This window comes from Bufo bufo, chromosome 5, assembly GCF_905171765.1.
Source record: "Bufo bufo chromosome 5, aBufBuf1.1, whole genome shotgun sequence".
Classification (NCBI taxonomy): Eukaryota; Metazoa; Chordata; class Amphibia; order Anura; family Bufonidae; genus Bufo; species Bufo bufo.
Window position 1 is genome coordinate 502,027,255 of NC_053393.1, and position 22,514 is coordinate 502,049,768.

At 45.5% G+C, this 22,514-nt stretch overlaps 1 protein-coding gene across 5 annotated transcripts in view; it reads right to left on the reverse strand.

The window, feature by feature from the left end:
• LOC121002790 (phosphofructokinase, platelet) overlaps window positions 1–22,514 on the reverse strand; it is a 91,265-nt gene that overhangs the window by 37,631 nt on the left and 31,120 nt on the right. For all 5 annotated transcript variants that reach the window (XM_040434333.1, XM_040434331.1, XM_040434335.1 and 2 more), the window contains exons 4-8: window positions 19,713–19,902; window positions 12,829–12,994; window positions 2,314–2,358; window positions 2,108–2,216; window positions 487–582 (exon numbers count right to left, since the gene is read on the reverse strand). In XM_040434333.1, the coding sequence (XP_040290267.1) occupies window positions 487–582; window positions 2,108–2,216; window positions 2,314–2,358; window positions 12,829–12,994; window positions 19,713–19,902 (606 nt within the window). The remainder of the gene's footprint in view (window positions 1–486; window positions 583–2,107; window positions 2,217–2,313; window positions 2,359–12,828; window positions 12,995–19,712; window positions 19,903–22,514) is intronic.

Sequence of the window (22,514 nt, forward strand, 5' to 3'; positions counted from 1 at the left end):
GGGATCTAATCTCATCTGAGATTTGATGTGGAATCTGATCTGAGGTCTGATGTGGGGGACTGATCTAAGGTATGATGTGGGGTTCTGATCTGAAGTCTGATGAAGATAGGCGGTCTAATTTGTTCTGAGGTCTGATGACAAATCTTTTTTACTTATTTTCCTCCTCTAAAACCTAGCTGCGTCTTACCATAAGGTGTGTCTTATAAAGCGAAAAATATACAGTACATATTTGTACAATGCTGGTTCCTGCACTGGATACAGGAGCCTAGAAGATGGAGCAGGGTACTGAGTGCCCTATATGAGCAGACTGTGGAAAACACATGTTGAAAAACAACTCTTGAACTATAATCCTTTCTCTATATAATCGGATGTATTCCTCTAACAAATTGCTGACATAACCTTGTGAGGATAAGACATGACACCAGTGAGATTTCAGATCGGCATATTCCATATCTGAGAAGTCAAAAAGAACACACGTATACTTACATTTTGAATCTTTTCTGATGTGATTGGGTTGTTTTTACAATCGATGGCTCCTTCTGACACAATAATGATATTCAGTCTTTTCTTTCTTGCACGGTTCTAATAAAAAGAGAATTAAACAAATGAGAAATTTGCAAAGGTACAGCTCGTGTGCATGTGAGGATCATCCCCCTTGGAATGCCCTTCAGACATCTAGTGAGGGAGCACAGAGGCTCCTGGAGTGGGGAACACGTCCACTAGACAAACCCCCACCACTCCAATAAAAATCTCATTGTTTTATTTGCATAAGCGGCACACCTGGGATCGATTCTGGAATTTTTTTTTAACATAGAGGAATAAAGAACTGACGTTTTCTTGTGGAATGCTGGATTTTTACAATACTTATGAAAATAAAATTCACTTGAGGTACTTATATACAGTAAGTAACATTTTCATTTCCACCCTCTCAGCCCCTCCGCTCTACTGTGTGTGACAGCTGTAGCGGTCTCCTGGTTGGTCTCCTGATTCTACAGCAAGGAAGAGGCGCTGTGAAGAAGCTCAATACAGAGAGCACTTCACAGAGTGAAGCTCCGCCTCCATTGCACTTAACAAGAACCTTTTAACATGAAATGCAGTCCTGTCTGCAGGCGGCATGTTATAGAGCAGGAGGAGCTGAGCAGTTCTGTTGGAAAATATTCAGTAAAACTTGTATTTTATAAATTATAGTCTCTGCTTTTTCTGAGTTGTACACAGGGGGGGTTTATCAGTGACTGACAGCTATCTCTCTATACATACTTAGGGCTCATGCACATGACTATGTATTTTGTGGTCCGCAAAACACAGATCCGCAAAAAAAAACAAAAAAACACGGATGACATCCGTGTGACGTTCTATTTTTTGTAGAACGGACATGCGGGCATACGGAAATGGAATCATTTCATTTTTTTTTTTTTGCAGACCCATTGAAATGAATGGTTCTGCATACGGACCTGTAAAAAAATGGAACGGAAACGGGGAAAAAAATAAGTTTGTGTGCATGAGCCCTTACACAGAGAATGCTGATAAGATTACCCCCGTGTACAAATAAACTCAGAAAGAGCAGAGACTTAAATGTGCAAAATAAAAGTTTTGCTGTATCTTTTCTCACAAACCTATACATCAATCTGCTCAGCTCCTCCTGTCCTATAACATGCTGCCTGCAAGTAGGACTGCATTTCATGGTGACAGGTTCTCGTTAAGAAGCAGAATGAAAGTTTATATTCTCACTACAGGATCCACCATCCACACTAGGTGATGGGCACAGATCATCTACTCCCCCTCCCTGCACAATGATCTTAGCACAGGTCACAGAGCATGCCCACAACACACTCTTATAGAAGTCAATCGCCAAACTACAGGTTCTTATAATTCTTGTGGCTACTATAAAGAATAATCACGTACAGAAAATGGAATTTAAAAAAATGTGCATACAGAAAATAAAAACATACAGATTACATGGTTTAATTAGTTAAAAAACATATAGCTTTTGTTTCTCTATGACGGTTGACCTATTAACAGGATGACTCCCACATGCACTTAGGATGATTCCAGTTCCAGAAATATTTTTATAGAGTTTACGGTCATCTGTACTCATTTATAATATTACCTCAGACAGTTTACCACACATAATGTCCTCCCAACCTTCCTCCGGAGGGCATTCAGGAATGAATACCCAGTCAGCGCCACACGCCAAGGCACTGACCAGTGCCAGATACCTGTACGAAACAAAATATAAGGAGGAGCTCAACATCATTTCCCATTAATGTTTTATTACGTTGTTTGTAGGTTTGTTGGGATTTCAACATGACGTACCCACAGTGTCTGCCCATGACCTCCAAGACAAAGGTTCTCTGATGGCTGTAAAAAAAGATCAAAATGATCAAAAGTATGAAACAACGACTTGTACCATTATAGTAGCTTAGGCAACTAGCATCAGAAGGGTCTCTTGGTATCTCATAGACTCATGAGATGACGTAGGGGGCTTGTGATCAAGTATCACCACCGATTCCCAGAAGCAAACATCCCTATCGTGTTTAGTCCATTTTGGCACTGCCACCTTGACTCTGAGGCTGCATTACTGGGAGACTTCCATCATCTTCTGATTTCTGTCAGACACTGATGTATCGTTGCCAACTGTTCAGCATTTGAGAGGACTGTCCCAGATTTTAATATTATTCGTTATGAAAAACTAGTTACTTTTGTAATTTACTTTCTCTTAAAAAAAATTCTCTAGTTGTGAGATATTATATTTCCTCCATTATATGGTCATATGGTCACCCCCCTGGTGTTTAATCTGTATAGTAATGGGTACGTCCACCTACCGAGGTGGTCGCACATGCTCAGTTATCTATTGTTAGAAGCTGTGACAGTTACAAGGAAAGATCTGCAGCAGAAAGGATACGCCCCATGAGAAAGAACACATCCCTTGAGCTGTGATAGGGAGACAACTGTAGCAGAAAGAACCCTCCTCACCCCCCGAAATTTCTGTCAGACACTGATACATAGTTGCTAACTGTCCCGAATTTGAGAGGACTGTTCCTGATTTTAATATTATTTATTATTAAAAAATAGTTACTTTTGTAATTTACTTTCTCTTAAAATAATTCTCTAGTTGTGAGTAGGGGTGAGTGAGTCGACTTCGGATGAAACATTGTTCTAAAAACTGTACGGAGCAGGAGCACCGTACAGTATTAGAATGTATTGGCTCCAATGAGCCGAAGTTATTGCTTCGCGAAGTCTCGCGAGACTTCACATAATTTTATTAATTAATTTGTACTGTAAAAAAAAAAATCCTGAACTCGGGTTCGGTTCCAAGGTACCACTTGGAACCAAACCCGAGTTTGAGGAATGTTTTTTTACAGTACAAATTAATTTATGAAGTTATTATGCAAAGTCTCGCGAGACTTCGCGAAGCATTAACTTAGGCTCATCAGAGCCAATACATTCTAATACTGTACGGAGCTCCTGCTCCGTACAGTATTAGAACAAAGTTTTATGCAAATCGACTTTGGTTGTTTCATCCGAAGTCGATTGGCTCATCCCTAGTTGTCAGATATTATCTTTCCTTCATTATAATGACACCCCCTCGTGTTTAATCTGTATAGTAATGTGTACGTCCACTTACCGAGGTGGTCGCACATGCTCAGTTCTATCTTTATCTACTGTTAAAAGCTGTGACAGTTACAGGCAGAGAGCTGCAGCAGAAAGGAAATTTGCGCTGTCCCGGGCCAAAAATATGTGGGTGTTCCCGGGTGGGGTAGGGGCGTTCCCAGGAGCAGGGCTTATATGTGGGTGTTCCCGGGTGGGGTAGGGGCGTTCCCAGGAGCAGGGCTTATATGTGGGTGTTCCCGGGTGGGGTAGGGGCGTTCCCAGGAGCAGGGCTTATATGTGGGTGTTCCCGGGTGGGGTAGGGGCGTTCCCAGGAGCAGGGCTTATATGTGGGTGTTCCCGGGTGGGGTAGGGGCGTTCCCAGGAGCAGGGCTTATATGTGGGTGTTCCCGGGTGGGGTAGGGGCGTTCCCAGGAGCAGGGCTTATATGATCCAATATTACCAACAGAAACATTGGTAAGTCTGCTGATGTCAAGGAGACCGTGTACCAAGCCAAGGTTTTTGAAGTGTCTATTAGTTATTTTCATAGCATTTCTGTACAGCAGAGGATTTCCCATAAGGGGTGATATAAATATTCAATTCTCCTGATTTCTCCCCCAAATGGAACAAGTTTGACCACCATTGACCTAATGAGCATGTGCATCTTTTGGCCCCGGGCAAGGTCATATTTTGGCGCCATAATACTCGGCTGTGACTGTGTGTCAGGGATCGGCAACCTCCGGCACTCCAGCTGTTCTGAAACTACAGCTCCCAGAATCCTCCATTCACTTCTATTGGAGTCAGAAGAACTGCCTAGCCTTTTTGCATGCTGGAAGTTGTAGTTTCGCAGCAGCTGGAGTGCCAAAGGTTGCTAAACCTTGCTCTCTGCGCGTCGCCGATTTCATATGGACACAAATAAGAGGTTTTGTAAAATTCATACAGAATTAGAAAAATTGCTGAACGCTGCGTGAAAAAGACTATATTATGGGCACGCTGTTTCTAATGGTACATGTAACATGACTAAATAACCAAACCTATAGAATGTGATGAAATCCATGTACTGTGACGTGGACAACAGACCTGTGGCCTCTGTATGCAAATACCATAATTGCAGACCAGGGCTGAACAACCTTTGCTGGTAGGGGGCCACATTGTCAGACAGAAAAAAATCCCAAGGGTCGAAAATAACACTCAAAGGAGTAATGCCACAAAAAATATTCCACATTTTTCAAACCCGAAGCTGGATCTGAATACTTTTGTAATTGCGTGCAATTAAAAATTCAGTATAACCACTGAGCTATTCAATAAAATGTATCTGTATAGCGCCACCTGCTGTTTGTTCTTTTCCTTATTTCTCTGTCTATCTTACCAGGCGGTCGCACGCGTTTAGTTTAAATCAACTGCCAACAGCCATATCTTCTGTTAGAAGCTGTGGCAGTTACAGGGAGAGAGCTACAGCAGAAAGGACACGTCCCCTGAGAAAGGACACAACCCACTGAGCTGCCATCCTGAAAGAAGTCTGGTAGAACAATTGGAGCAATGAATGGGGCGATCTCTGGATCCATGTGAGGTGCAGGGCTGGTTCTAGGTTTATTAGAAAGCGACTGTCATGTTCTATATGATGTCTGATTATGGGAGAACCCCTTTAAAGGGATATTACCAAGTGACACTTTTATGGCACCAACAACTTATACCATGAATGTCTGATAGATGCTGGTTATACTTTCAGGATCCCCATCTAATGGGGGAAGGAACCACATGTCTATGACCGGCTGGTTGGGGGCTGCACAAAATGGCATCGAGGGCCGTATGTGGCCCCCTGGGCTGCGGCTTGTGCACCACTGTTGTAGTCAGTCTCTATATAGTATAAATAAAAATGAAACCTCGGTTATTATCCATGCTATTTCTGGATCCCAGAAGATGACGTCTTGCTGATGAGCCTGTCACACAGCTACACAGAAGCCGTCTCCTCGCTTGTCCTTTCAGATTATCTAATGAGCAGTAGCTGTCGTCAGTGCAAGGACAGCCCAGGGCCATTTCCATTTCAGTAGATATTGACTTCTGTGGAGTATTTCTCCATAAAAACAGGAGCGAACTAACAATACGTGAGATTTTGGCGTATGTTTTGCCATTACAATCCAGGTGCACACTGGGAGATTTTTCTGGCATATACTGTATGATGACAGCGCACCACAAACATAGTGTTAATTCGGCCTTAAAGGGGTTATGCCTTGATTGATGTAAAAAAAATGTGCATCAAACATCATATAGTACATGACAAACTCTTTTTAATGACGATAAAACCAGACCTGTACCTCATGTGGATCCAGAGATTTGCTCTGCTAGCTTCTCTTCTAGCTGACAGCTCAGGGGGCATGTCCTTTCAGCTGCAGCTCTCTCTCCATATGAGAGATCAAGTGTGTCATTTTGGCTGCAGCTCTCTCCTTATCACAGCTCAGGGGTGTATCCTTTCTGCTGCAGCTCTCTCCTTATCACAGCTCAGGGGTGTACCTTTCTGCTGCAGCTCTCTCCTTATCACAGCTCAGGGGTGTACCTTTCTGCTGCAGCTCTCTCCTTATCACAGCTCAGGGGTGTATCCTTTCTGCTGCAGCTCTCTCCTTATCACAGCTCAGGGGTGTATCCTTTCTGCTGCAGCTCTCTCCTTATCACAGCTCAGGGGTGTACCTTTCTGCTGCAGCTCTCTCCTTATCACAGCTCAGGGGTGTATCCTTCCTGCTGCAGCTCTCTCCTTATCACAGCTCAGGGGTGTATCCTTCCTGCTGCAGCTCTCTCCTTATCACAGCTCAGGGATGTATCCTTCCTGCTGCAGCTCTCTCCTTATCACAGCTCAGGGGGTATATTATTTCTGTTGCAGCTCTTTCCCTATCACAGCTCATGAGGTGTGTTCTTTCTGCTGCAGCCCTTCCCCTATCACAGCTATAAAATGCTATACCAATAAGCGGAAGGCTTGTCAGTAGTCCAGGTAGGCCGATACCATTAGCTTTAGTACAACCACTGTGGACAGGCAGATAAGGCTGTGACATGGAATACTCTTATCCACTGAGTTACTGGTAAACTAGGATGGCCATACAAGCAACTGAGGTAATGTCAGCTTCAGGCAACACTTTGGATTGAATAAAATGTCCTTTTCTTAAAGTAGAACTCCCACAAAAAATGTTATTCTCTGACCTGTTAGGTACATGATGTAAACTGCAGTGAATGTAGTCTTCTCACCAGTGACTGTATTTGTAAATTATAACCTCCCCTCAGATCCTCAGCTGTGTCATGTGACCAACACTCTGATCTCCAACTGACAAAGGACAGGAAGTCAGTTACTTCTCCATTCATTCCTATGACACTGACATTGAGGATTCCATAGGAATACACAGAGAAACTGGCCTCCTGCCCATTTGGAAAGTCAGAGTGTTAGTCACATGACACAGCTGAGGATCAGAAGGGAGGTTATAACTCACACATTTAGACACTGGAAAGAAGATTACATCATGCACCTTTCTAACAGGTCAAAGAATAAAACATTTTGTGGGAGTGCTTTTTTAACTTATTTGGATGGTTGCTGATCCATTTTCTTTTGTATTTGTCCTCGTTTTGCACTTAAAGGGTGGTTCACGTGCACCATATCAGTACTGATGGCTAGTCCTGCATTGTGTACCCTATACTGTAACTATGATCAGAGGATGTATTTCTGGCTGCTTTAGGTCTCCTGGTGCAACCCGCTGCGTGCCATGCATAGTCATTTTCATTAAATGACACAAATTGGGCGCAGCCTTGATGAGTGAAGCCATTGACACCATTAGGCTAAATGCACACGATCAGGATTGCGTGCGGATTTTCCGCGCGGATTTGCGTGCGGAAAATCCGCACTGTAGGTCATGTACATTTTATTCTATGAGAATTTGAAATTCTCAGTGCACACGATGCAGATTTTTTCCACGCGGATTTTGACCTGCGGTGCGGATTTTTAAATCCGCAGCTTGTCAATTTATTTTATTTTTCCTGACAGGATCTTCTTCATTCACTTAGTAAAATCCGCATGCGGAAAATCCGCACCGAAACCGCACCAAATCCGCATGCAAATCTGCACCAATTGATGCGGATTGACCGCACAGATTTGCCTGCGAACACCTGTGGATTTCAGTGCGGATGCTCCGCACATGAATCCTGAACGTGTGCATGTACCCTTAAAGGCTGGTCTTACATGTAGAGGAGATATCTTGTGGTTTGGCTCAATCATTTATCATCTCAGCAGAGTGCCAGTCCCACAGGGAGTGCCAAACAGGACTTAGTGAAGCTCCAGGACACGGCTGTCACATCGTGCTAATAGTTAACACTTTGATAAGCATGCTTACTGCCGTGCCAGCTGGGAGTCACTCAAGTATTTAGGTTGAAGCACATGTGTCCATGGTGGTGCCTGAGCAACTGCAGAACACGGTGATAACAGAAGGACCTTCCACCTCATACGTGTGCACCTGCAAGTCTTACTTCTCAGCCCATGGGAATGTTGAGGTCTTCTAAGGCTAGGGCTACACGGCGAAGTCACGCAACAAAAAGGGTACAACTACATTGTGAAGCGTCGCACGATATTCATGTCGCACCATAGTCACGCAACATTTATTATAATGATTGCCAATGGTGTCGCAATGCAACATGCTGCGACTGCGACAGTCACACAAATAACCAACTTGTCGCAGTACGACACCATTGGCACACCAAAGTCGCTACCCTAACCTTAAGGGCATATTCACACGAACGTGTGTGCCCCTGTGCCAAGGACCGCAAATTGTGGTCCACAATGCACGGGCACCGTTCATGTGCGCGCCATTTGAGGATGCGGACCCATTTACTTGAAAGGATCTGCAAGAGATGGTCTGCACCGCAAAAGAAATAGGACATGTTCTATTTTTTGCGGTGCGGAGGGACGGAACGAAATCCCATGGAATGGCTTCTCTTTCCGTGGGCTTGCGCTCTGTGCCTCCACTCCGTATCTTGCAGATTGCGGAAACATTCAAGTCTATGGGTCCGCATCCATGATACGGAGTGCACGGGGCCAATGCCCGTATATTGCGGACCCGCTGTATGCGTGCCGCAATACAGGGCACACACATTTGTGTGCATGAGCCCTAAGGTTGAGTGTATGAAAATACATAGCAATCCAATAGATGCAGCGTTTTGCCTGTGCTTTTTCAGGCAGGCTTCATGCCGAAATACAGAGGTGTCTACCCTTAAAGGATAACTGTTGTATATTATTTTTTTTGGAGTATTGGATTGTGGTGATTAATATCTCCTTGGTGGCCCTATTTCAACTTTTCACTGTGTATTCAATTACCCCTTAATTCCACAGTTTTGTTCCCTGTACTGCCTACTTTTACCTCTGCTTAAAATAGGGTTGCTAGGCATGGTCCGTCTATCTGTTGAAGGACGGAGCACGCAGCGTGCAGGGTCACATTACTGACAGCCAGGGACTGTAAGTAAATGATTAAAGCCAGGTCCTCCCCAGCAGCTGATAACAGTGCCTGGGCTGTGTGCACTTCTCCCTGTCCCTGCGCTTGGCGGACGCTCCCTCACTCAGCAGAGCTAGAGAATGCAGAGTTGGAGCAGCGCAGACCAGGGAAGGGAGATCTGCCGTCTGCTCAGTGTATAAATGAAAGCAACATGTGGTAAGAGGACCCCTTTGTGCTGCAGGAGATTAACCCTTTAGGGGGGAGGGCTCTGGTTACTGACACTTTTGGGGGGCTATTGTTACTGGCTAGTGAGGGCAGGCGGGATTAGCCTCAGGGTGAGGGCAGTGGCGGCCATCTTAACTGAATAGTGAGATTGCAGTTTTATGCAGACTGGTTGCTAAGGGCTGAATCTTATTAAATATGGGGTACCGTATTTTTCGCCCCATAAGAAGCACTTTTCTTCCCCTAAAACTGGGGGGAAAGTGCCCTTGCTTCTTATGGGGCAAATGCTGGCCATTTACATCGCAGTCTGCGATGTATTAGTGCGGAGGGAGGAGGGACTGTAGTAGGCGGGGAGAGCGGCAGGGCCGTGCAGGCACTGTACTCTGGCCCCGCAGCTCAGTATGTACTGTATTATACGTAGTGTTAATCATCAGATCTAAACTAAATAATGATGCGCTCCCCCTGCTCCCCATGTGTACCGTAATTACCGGTACACGTCACGCTCCTGTAGTAAGCACTAGCAGCTAGCAGGCAGGCCGGGTGGCCGTAACTCATGGAGGTCACGTGCCTGCTCCGCCTGCTTCATTCATAAAGCAGACAGAGCAGGCACGTGACCTCCATGAGTTACGGCCGCCCGGCCTGCCTGCTAGGACATGGGGAGCAGGGGGAGCGCATCATTATTTAGTTTAGATCTGATGATTAACACTACGTATAATACAGTACATACTGAGCTGCGGGGCCAGAGTACAGTGCCTGCACGGCCCTGCCGCTCTCCCCGCCTACTACAGTCCCTCCCTAGGAATCTGTGAATGGGATAATGATGGGGGGGGGGGTCTGTGGATGGCATTATGATGGGGGGATCTGTGGATGGGACTGTTATGGGGGGGATCTGTGGATGACACATATAGCAATGTCATCCACAGATCCACCACCCCATAACAGTGCCATCCACAGATCCCCCCCACCATCATAATGCCATCCACAGATCCCCCCCCATCATAATGCCATCCACAGATCCCCCCATAACAGTGCCATCCACAGATCCCCCACATAACAGTGCCATCCACAGATCCCCCACATAACAGTGCCATCCACAGACCCCCCCATAACAGTGCCATCCACAAATCCCCCACCCCATAACAGTGCATCATCCACAGATCCCCCATAATAGTGTCATGATCAGACCGCCATTAGTTCAAACCCACCAAGCACACCTTTTGGTTAAAAATATTTTTTTTCTTATTTTCCTCCTCAAAAACCTAGGTGCGTCTTATGGGGCAAAAAATACGGGTAAGTCAGTCTAATAGTAACAGATTCTGGAATATCATGTTATTAGTAACTACATATATGAAAATTAAAATTAGGGGTTATCCCACGATTAATGTAAAAAAATTAAAATCAGACATCATAGGCCCCTTGCAGACGAGCATGAGCGGATTAGGTCCAGATGCATTGCGTTCAGTGAAAAATGCGCGATTTCGCAAGCAAGTGCATTCAGTTTTGTCTGCGATTGCTTTCAGTTGTTCAGTTTTTATCGCGCGCGTGATAGAAAACGGAATATTTACAAACAACATCTCTTAGCAACCATCCGTGAAAAACAGATGTGATGCGATTTTCACGCAGCACCATTTACTTCTATGGGGCCAGCGTTGCATGAAAAACGCAGAATATAGAACATGCTGCGATTTTCACGCAACGCACAAGTGATGCGTGAAAACCAACGCTCATGTACACAGCCCCATAGAAATGAATGGGTCCGGATTCAGTGCGGGCGCAATGCATTCACATCACGCATTGCACTCGCGAGTACATGACAACCTCTTGACAGCCCTGTACCTCACATGAATCCCAAGCTCTCCACATTATCTGCTTCAATTGCTCTGCTAGATTTAGTATGCAGCTCAGGGGGCATGTCCTTTCTCAGCGGGTGTGTCCTGTAACTGTCACAGTTTTTAACGGAATGGGACAGAACATCTCTTCAAACAGCTGATCGGCAGGGGTGCCAGGAGTCAGAGCCCCGTCAATGTGATATTGATGACTTATCCTGAGGTCATCAATATCATGACACTGCACAACCCCTTTAATGACTTACATTTTTCACAAAGCAAATTCAACACTTTAGGGCAACATGGTCGCAAAACTCTCAACAGGCTGCAATTCCCATCACCTCCACTGGGTGGCCACAAACAGACACATATAGCATAACCAACTCCCAATGAGTATTGCAAAATCGTGCTTTTCCCCTCAAATTTGGCAATCTCAGGATATGTCAATCCAAGGGGGGAAGGTCACCAATGTGGTCACCATGGCCTTATAGGTAAATAGTGTTCAATACTGTATGCCTAGGAGACAAAATGGATATATTCTGTCCAAAATGTTCTCATACCACTGAAACAACCATTTTACTGAAGATGGCAGAACCAAGATACCAATGATGGATTTATATTTGGTGAAAAATTGATCTTATGTGCTGCTGGTTTAGTTCTTGCATTCTATATACACCATAAGGCCCCATGCACACGACCGTATTTTCAGCTTTTTTTTGCGTATTGGATGTGGACCCATCTGTTTCAAAAAATGAGGACAGAGCACTGTGTGCTGTCTGCATCCGTATGTCCGCAAAAAAGATAGAACATATCCTATTCTTCTCTGTTTTGTGGACAGGAATAGGCATATTTAACATAAGGGTACGTTCACACTTGCGGCAGAGGATTCCGGCAGGCAGTTCCATCTCCGTAACTTCCTGCCGGATCCGGAAATCCGAATGCAAACTGATAGCATTTGTCAGACGGATCCGTATGCGGATCCGTCTGACAAATGCCCTGAAATACCGGATCCATCTCTCTGATGTCATCCGGAAAAAACTGATCCGGTATTAATTTTTTGGGCAGTTTTAAAGGTCTGCGCATGCTGGATCCGTTTTGCCGGAACACTTAATGCCGGATCCGGTACTAATACACTTCAATGTAAATTAATGCCGGATCCGGCATGCTGCTGTATTTTCTCTGTCTAAAAAACGTAAGAGGGACTGAACTGATGAATCCTAATGCATCCTGAACGGAATGCTCTCCATTCAGAATGCATTAGGATAAAACAGTTTTTTACCGGTATTGCGCTCCTGTGACGGAACTCAATACCCGGAAAACAAAAACGCTAGTGTGAAAGTACCCTAGGGCAGGACATGCAGAAAGGGAAAATGTGGGATGTACACGGCCGGTATCCGTGTTTTGTGGATCTGTGTTTTCAGTCGTGTGCATGAGGTGCAATACCAAGTACAGCCACTATACAACGGCTGGCGCTGTGCTTGGTATACTACGGAGAGGCTGCAGAGCTCGTCTGAACGATGCAGCCCCTTCAAACAGCTGACTGGCAGAGGAGTCGGACCCCTACCGATCAGATATTGATGACCTATCTGGAGGATGGATGATCGATATTGTACTCCCCTTTAACTTCACCTGTATCTACACTGTGTTCATCTCATTACAGGAGTCAGGATATCACTACCTTGTGCATGACACCAGAACCACGCCAATGTCCACAAGATCTGGCAGCATCTTACCTCTGAGCCGTGGTCATGATTGCATCCACAACCTCAATGATTCTATGCAAGGCAGAGTCAGTTCCAATTGTCATGTCAGTTCCACAAAAGTCGTTGTCTATGGAGCCCACCATTCCTACTATATTCAGATGGGAATGTTCCTGTGCCGCTGCAGCTTCAATTTTTTCTATAGAAATATAAAAAAAAAACAACAAAACAGTTATACCATAAAAGTCAAATCAGAGGAAAAACTCTTCACAAAAAGTAATGGGGCACAGTTATATATACTGCTAATGATTGGATTACCAAAAGACCACGTAGACCTCTTCCACGCGTCAATTAATCATAGACGTGTGTGATCTGAGTTCCTCAATCAGCGCACATATCCATTGATTTTAATGTGTTTACTCACATATCCTTGTTTTTCCATTGACCATGGGTCAGTGGAAAAACAAGGGAGTCAGGCACTATGTTGGTTAGTGATAACTACTAGTCTATGGGTCAGTGAAAACCACTGACATCCGTGTTCTGTCAGTGGTTTTACCATGACCACTGGTGGGAGATGCTCTGGAAATTCCCTTTTCACCCTGAACATGGATGACACACTGAGGGCAAAAAGTGGACACACGGACCAAACACTGACCATCTTATCAAGAACATCATCCCTGACATGGACGTGTGAAATAGGCCCTAAACAGTAGGAGTTTTCAGTAACCTCAGGCCTCTTAGGCTAAGTTCACACGAACGTGTGTGATCCGTGGCCGTATTGCGGGCCACAATACACGGCCACAGTTCCATGTGCATTCCGCATCACGGATGCGGACCCATTCACTTCAATGGGTCCGCAAATCCGGAATCGCGGAACGGCCGCACGAGACGGGACCCCTCGGAAGCACTACGGAGAGCTTCCGTGGGGTTACGTCCCGTTCCGCAAAAAGATAGAACATGTCCTATCTTTTTGCGGAACGGGCGGATCGCGGACCCATTAAAGTGAATGGGTCCGCGATCCGATGCGGCTGACCTATGGCCAACGATCGTGCATTGCGGTCCGCTATTTGCGGGCCGCAGCACGGGTCACACACGTTCGTGTGAACTCGGCCTTACACAGATCAGTGAAAAGTAGACGTGTGCTGTCCGTGTGCGACATCCACTGAGGCCTAAGAGTAAGTGAAAACTACTGACTCAACACAGATGGCAGCCATGTTCTGTCAGTGTTTTTCACTGACCATTGGTAGGAGATGCTCTGGAAATCCCTCTGTCAGCCTAGTACTACACGGGGGAACATAGATGACACACAGAGGGCAAAAAACAGACACACAACGGACCCTTCACAGACATGAAGAGGGCACTGGCTATTTGTTCAGTCCCACTAGCTCAACCATCATCCTACCCCCCAACCCCATATCCTAACCCAAGAAATAAACACACCACACCACTGCTTGGATTTAATCGGCCACAGCAGCCGTTTATTGAATACATACAAAATAAATAACATAAGTTAACCCCTGACGAGGGAGGTCCTAGAAGCCCCAATAACTCTATAAACACTGGAACACCTGCGTCTCCATCTTGCCCCCAGCCGTTGAACCCAGCTCGGAGGCAGCAACTGATGGAACGCGTAATTAGTTCCTACCAGCTCCTCAATGAGAGTCCAGCCCCTCCCGCGGGGCCCTCCCATCCTCAGGTACCACCATATTCCTCCACTTCAAGGACCTCCCCCGCCTCCACGACTGCCGCGACATATAACACAACAACGCTCTCCTCATTCCACCTCCACTAGGGTCGGGTGGGTGGGCGTTTGTCTCCCCTGGCCGCACTGACCTCACTTCCGCCTCCTTCCTCCGTCTCTGCTCTGGCCACGCCCCCCGCCGCCCTGGCAACTCCCGCCTTTCCTCTTACACCGCCCCCACAAACAACTAACCCTTTCCTCACCAGTCCTTCACCGCCCGGCCTCTTCATGCGCGTCCTCCCCCACCGCTGCGCTCCAGTCCGGCCTGACTTCTTCAGAAATGTGACAGTAACCGTCTTGTTACACTGCTTTCACACAGTCTGTGTTTGATCCATCAGTGAGGCCTCCTGCACACAACTGTATCCGTTTTTTTGTGGTCCGCAAATCACATATCCGCAAAACACGGATTACGGCCGTGGGCATCACAGATTTTCCCTTCCGCAGGTCCCGCAGTATGTTTCAAATGCCTATTATTGTCTACAAAACGGATCAGAATAGGACATGTTCTACTTTTTTTGTTGGAGGGGGGGAGGGTTGTAGAATGGACTTGTAGAATGGACAGCACACATTGCGCTGTCCGCACCTTTTGCAGCCAAATTGAAATGAATGGGTCTGCATCCCATCCGCAAAAAATCCGGATCGGATGCGGAACGTATCTACGGTTGTGTGCATGAGGCTTAATTCTGAGTCAAAACCAAGTGCAGGTCCAAAACACAGAACAAATCTCATTAAAAAAATAAAATAAAAATCTGTGAACGTTTATTAGTCAATCCAATAAGCTCCGCACTCGGACAAGGTTGTATTCACTTATTCATTGAATTTAAGGACTACCATCAAACTGAGCGGTGTGAAATTGGACTATATTGCCAAAAATACCTTTGGGGTCATCTAACAAACTGATGTAAAGTAGAAATGGCTTAGTTGCCCATAGCAACCAATCAGATTCCACCTTTCATTTTTGATAGCTCCTTTGGAAAATGAAAGGAGGAATCTGATTAGTTGCTATGGGCAACCAAGCCAGTTCTACTTTACACCAGTTTGATCAATCTCCCCCTTATCTCTGTGGAGGCTCCATTCCTGGTTTTGGCTCATAATCACTGATGGAAATCACTGACCAAAAACTGAGGCCTCCTGCACACGACCGTTTTTTCCCCCCCCGTTTACTGTCCATTTTTTGCGGTCCGTATACGGTCCGTATATGGGACCATTCATTTCAATGGTTCCGCAAAAAAAACGGAATGTACTCCGTATGCATTCCGTTTCCGTATTTCCGTTTTTCCGTTCCGTTCTAACATAGAACATGTCCTATTATTGCCCGCAAATCACGTTCCGTGGCTCCATTCAAGTCAATGGGTCCGCAAAAAACCGGAACACATACGGAAATGCATCTGTATGTCTTCCGTTTCCGTTCCGTTTTTTGCAGAACCATCTATTGAAAATGTTATGCCCAGCCCAATTTTATCTATGTAATTACTGTATACTGTATATGCCATACGGAAAAACGGAACGGAAAAACGGAACAGAAACAAAAAACGGAACAACGGATCCGTTAAAAACGGACCGCAAAACACTGAAAAAGCCATATGGTCGTGAGCAGGAGGCCTGACTGTGTGAATAAGGCCTTACAGACATCATCATGGGCACGGGCAGGTGAAAGACGCCTAAAACATGTCCTCTAGATTGCGTCATGGATTCACTGATCGTCAGCATGAATGCTCACAGCCTTACAAAACCTATGCACAGGTTCGGAAAAAAAAAAAAAAATGTTCACAGATTTTAGGGCGTGCCAAGGATTCCTGAGCCCACGCCATGCTCTGTTGTGGGCGTATTTCTGCTGGAGCTTCGCAGAGAATTTTGTAGGGTGAAATCAGCAGAAAATCTGGACGTAACATACGTTTTTTTGTAGTGGATTTGACTGAAGATTTTGAGACACATCCGCAAAGCAAATAAGACACAAAATATAGACGGCTTTCTCCTCAAAAGTCCATTATTCTGTCAGTACTTTCCTTTTTAAGCTTTGTGTTGTTTCCGTTTTTTTTCCATCTGTTTTGTCACAGTTATATTCCCGTATAAAACAGGAAACATCTTAGACAGGAAACAAATGGCGAAAACATAAAAGAGGGTCGACATGGAATGTCACGAGACTCGAACCGGTCCCCCTGGCTCCCCCACGTGATTAACCAAGATAGGCATGGATGTCCAGTATCTCATTTAGGGTCATAACAAACGTGAGTTTTGTCTTTTTTTTTGGGGGGGGGGGGGGCTGTAAATAATCGCATGTGGTTGTTTTTGGCCCCCTGAGCTTTTTTTTTTGCTTCGTTTTTTTGTGGTGCTTTTCTCAGGCGTTTTTGCAAACGGTGGCTCAGAGTGTCTGCACGTAAAATGTATCTGAAAAGTGGGGCAAATCTGGCGTAACTAGGGTTTCTACACTTTTTCCCCGATTTGCTTGAAAGGGGAGGGGCTTATCAGAAAGAAGGCAGAGTGTGACCAAAATGCGTCATTTTATGCCAAAATTGTGACAGAATTCTGCCCGCCAGTAGTTGGTATAGAGTCAGAGAGAAGTGTCCATCCCTGCACCAGATTAATAATCCAGCCTGAGCCCCTGTGATAAATCTGGTACAGGTCGAGGCAGTCTGTCGGTTTTACGCCATTTATAGGTTTAGCATATTGAAGACATTTTGTTTGCCCACTACAGTTTTCCTTCATGGAGTTCTTCCCCTATAGAAGAGAGATCGCCTTAAAAAAACATCAGGAACTCCAGCAGAGCTGAAAAGAAGCCAGAAGGACAGAAAAATGGCACCTAAGGCTACTTTTACACCTGCGTTTAGGTGCGGATCCGTCTGGTATCTGCACAGACGGATCCGTACCTATAATGCAAACGCTTGTATCCGTTCAGAACGGATCCGTTTGCATTACCATGAACAAAAAATAAATAAAAAATTATATATTTTTTGTTCATGAATGATAATGCAAACGGATCCGTTTTGACTTACATTGAAAGTCAATGGGAGGCGGATCCGTTTTCAATTGCACCATATTGTGTCAGTAAAAACGGATCCGTCCCCATTGACTTACATTGTAAGTCAGGACGGATCCGTTTGGTTCAGTTTCGTCAGACGGACATCAAAACGCTGCAAGCAGTGTTTTGGTGTCCACCTCCAGAGCGGAATGGAGGCTGAACGGAGGCAAACTGATGCATTCTGAACGGATCCTTATCCATTCAGAATGTATTGGGGCTGAACTGATCCGTTTTGGGGCCGCTTGTGAGAGCCTTGAAACGGATCTCCCAGGCGGACCCAGAAACGCCAGTGGGAAAGTAGCCTAATAAACAAAAACATCAAAAGCAAAAAAGTGTTTGTGTCCTGCTTTTATATTTTCCACAGATTACATTTACAGCTTATATTTGGACCAGAATTTTTTACCTAAAAAAAAAAACACTCTAAAAATGGCCACTAAAAACATGAAAATGTAGAAAAGTGCCAGCAAAAATCCTTGTATTAAAGCACCAATATCCACAGCTACAAAGGCCCATCTCAGCCTGCAAGTGAGAAATAACAAAAAGTCCATAAATGGGTAAAAATTGCTGCTGGCACAAAGAATACAGGATTTAAAGGAGCGATTTGATGACTAGAGGTCCCTGATTGCTGACACATAGAACTTCTGTGAAAAATGGCACCTTTTATAGTATTTTTTTTTCTTGCGATGAGCACCTTATTCCTGCTTTTGCTGTGGAGTGACACACTGCTCCAACTGCTGGTGTGACGATCTGGGGACCCATCGCATACGACAGTCGGTCACCGCTTGTAGTTATATGAGGGACACTAACAGCTCAGCAACAGCAATATGTGCAGGACTTCCAACTGGCATTTTCATCAGGATAATGCTCGCCCACACCCAGCAAGGGATTCCCAGGAATGTCTCCACCAGATACTTCCTTGGCTGCAGGGTCACCAGATTGCCAATCGAGCATTTATTGGACCAGCTGGGATGCCAACTTCGGCAGCCTACTAGTGTCCAGGATCTACATGCCAATCTTGTATCCAGGCTAGAGGCCGTATCTCATCTTGCATCCACGCTAGAAGCCATCTCTCATCTTGTATCCAGGATAGAGGCCGTATCTCATCTTGTATCCAGGCTAGAGATTGTATCTCATCTTGTATGCAGGCTGGATACCATATCTCACCTTGTTTCCAGGCTAGAGGCCATATCTCACCTTGTATCTAGGCTAGTGGCCATCTTCCATCTTGTTTCCAGGCCAAAGGACATATCTTGTATCCAGGCTAGAGGCTGTATCTCATCTTGTTTCCAGGCTAGAGGTTGTATCTTATCTTGTATCCAGGCTAGAGGCCAGATCTCATCTTGTATCCAGGCTAGAGGCCATATCTCATCTTGTTTCCAAACTAGAGGCTGTATTTCATCTTGTATCCAGGCTACAGGCTGTATCTCCTCTTGTTTCCAGGCAAGAGGCCGTATCTCATCTTGTATCCAGTCTAGAGGCCACATGTTATCTTGTATGCAGGCTAGAGGCCACATCTCATCTTGTATCCAGGCTAGAGGCCATATCTCATCTTGTATCCAGGCTAGAGGCCACATCTCATCTTGTATCCAGGCTAGAGGCCATACCTCATCTTGTATCCAGGCTAGAGGCCATATCTCATCTTGTATCCAGACTAGAGGCTGTATCTCATCATATATCCAGGCTAGAGGCTGTATCTCATCTTGTATCCAGACTAGAGGCTGTATCTCATCTTGTATCCAGGATAGAGGCCGTATCTAATCTTGTTTCCAGACTAGAGCCACCCAACAAAGTCCTAGAGCCTCCTTTCTATTGTACAGTTTCCGCAATAAACTTCTCCTTTCCCTCTAACATTGTGATCACTTACATATATCATCATTACATTCACACAGAGAAAGTTTCATTCCAACAACTTCTTCTTGGCGTGTTATGTTTTTTTTTTTGTCAATGAGTGTATATATAATATATATCATGCAAAGGATGTGCTGTGTGAGTTCATTACATCATGGAAGCAGAAAAACGTTATGCAAACTTTGAGGGGTCTGCCACATGACAGACACCAACAGCACCAAATGTACACCACTGGCATGGGGTTCATCGCGGTATCCGTCACTTTACCACATGTTGAGGTACTTTTGCTGTAAAATATGACTGAATTACCATTTTTCACCAATTCTTCCAGAAGTCCGCTCCATTCCTCACGGAAAAGGTTAGCTCCTGTCAAGCTGCCATCTCCACCGATCACACAAAGATTTGTGATCCCACGCTGAATCAGATTGTACGCTGCCTGCAGCCGGCCTTCACGGGCACGAAACGCTTTACAACGAGCACTGCCGATGACGGTCCCACCCTGCGATGGAAACAGCAATAATGAATTACTTAAAAGACTACAGAACGTTAAAGAGGAGCTGTCACCTCTCCTGACATGTCTGCTCTAGTTACTACATCCTCCTTCTGATAACAATTCTGCACCATCTATCCTTATGTCCTGTACCCTTCCTTTGTTATTCCTGCTAAAAGTTTGCAATAAAGGTCCAGATGGGTGTTACCAGTGGAGGGTGTGTCCCTGCACAGTCTGACACTGGCAACACTGATTGGATAGTGTCAGACTGTGCAGGAACACACCCTCAAACTGGTGACACCCAGCTAAAATGCTCAATTTCTATGTTGTTGTTTTTTTGCACAAATTACATTATAATGATATAATAAACATATATAACAAATATATTCTGCGATATTAGAATATATCTTTAAAAACAACTCACACAAAAGGGTCACATACACACTAGAGCGTAATTGGTTAAACCCGCAGATTTCAGCAGGACTATAAGGGGGCCTCTCAACAAATCCCCAACAGATGATTTTTTGGGGCATAAGAATCAGCCTCTGTTGGCTGATCCGACCATGCAGGTATATGAAGGTGGGGGGAGGGATAGCAGCAGGCCAACAGTGTATGGGTGTGAGATTGTGAAACAGCTCTTATTGCATGAACACTGGTATTTTGCTATTTGGCCACAAGAGGCCGCTGTTTCCCCACACAGCTAAACAGACTGCTCAGATTGAAATATTCATAGGAGGTGGAGCTGTGTGTCTAGAGGAAGGAAGCTGGTGTCCATCTTAGTTGCAGACTGGAAAAGTGTGTGAGAGAAGAAATCCATTAACATCCAAGCGTGGAATCCCCCTTTTGCGAATAGGACTGCAGCCAAGTGAAGGTGATCGTGTCAAGGACCCGGATCCTGTCCAGAAGGAATACAGCTGCCAGGATCGCGGATGAGAGCTGGAGAGCAAAGCAACGGACCCTGCGGTACCGCATGTGTGTTGGATCAGCCTTTGTTCAGTTCGTAGTCATCAGTGTAGAAAGAGCAAACCCGAGTCGGTAAGACAGAACGTGCACGCACCTCAATATAAGATTGGCGCCTAAATACTAGAGACTGAGATCCAACCTGCCGGTAGTTCGTTAGGTTTGCTGAGTGGCAGGCTACCAGGAATTGCTGCTTGTTTGTCACAAGGACTTATAAGTTAAAGTTCTGGTTCGCTCCGGAGACCAGACAGCACTTCACCATAATCTAGTTACCCCAGCGTGTTTATCGGGAGTGATATCTTAGGCACGTGCCACATTACAGTTTGGGAAAAGGAAGGGGGATAGTACTGTATAGTCTGGTAAGATTGTAAGATGCTGTGTCGCACCGCGGGCTAGCCTGTATCTCACACACACACACACGATTGTTCCTGTTCTTCAGGGTAATAACAGGTATGGCGAGGCAGGGTTAGCTTTGCTCACAGTAGGTAAATTGCGCAAGTGTTTTCCGGCTACCATCGTAGGGCGCCGTGCTGTGCGACACAGGGGTCTCAGCCTCCGGGCTGAGTGTATGTAATCTGATTTTATGTTCACTGCATTTGGGAGTGTGTTTGATATCTCGTACCAGTAAAACAAAGTCTGTTCTACAAGAGCTGGTGTCAGAGTCGTTTTCCTTGTTCATGACTTCGCTGGATCCTGGGGAGCCCACCCCGGTACACGACTTACATAGGCATCTTAGAGCTACCTTTAGGTTCAAGAAAAAAATTCATTTTAACTGGGGAAGGAACAGAACATGGTGCCCTACTTTTCAGCTGCAGATCTGTCAATTCCTCCTCTTCTGCCATCCAAAATGGCCGCACCACTTCTCAGACTACCTGATGCACACTGTGTACTTGGTAGCTCAAGACACTTCCTGCTTTCCTCGGATTGGCCAGCAGTGAGCAGTGCTGGCCAATCAGATGGCAGGGCTGGTCAAGTAGGAAGTGTCTTGGACTACTGATGCACAGTGTGCATCAGGCATTAAAGGGTTTCTGTCACCCCACAAAACTCTTTTTTTTTTTTTTTGGATAGTTATATTCCTTATAGCGCGATATAGGAGAATATAATGGTCTTACTTACTTTCATGCGGCCGATTCTTTAGAAAACGAAGTTTTATAATATGTAAATCAGAGCTCTACCAGCAAGTAGGGCGTCTACTTGCTGGTAGCCGCAGCAGAAATCCGCCCCCTCCTCTTGTTGATTGACAGGGCCAGCCGTGATCTCCTCCTCCGGCCGGCCCTGTCAGTATTTCAAAAATCGCGCGCCTCTGGTCATTCGTTGCAGGCGCTCTGAGATGAGGAGGCTCGTCTCCTCAGCACTCCCTCAGTGCGCCTGCGCCGATGACATCACCGAAAGAGAAGACGTCATCGGCGCACTGAGAAAGTGCTGAGGAGACGAGCCTCCTCATCTCAGAGCGCCTGCGCCGAATGACCAGAGGCGCGCGATTTTTGAAATACTGACAGGGCCGGCCGGAGGAGGAGATCACGGCTGGCCCTGTCAATCAACAAGAGGAGGGGGCGGATTTCTGCTGCGGCTACCAGCAAGTAGACGCCCTACTTGCTGGTAGAGCCCTGATTTGCATATTATAAAACTTCGTTTTCTAAAGAATCGGCCGCATGAAAGTA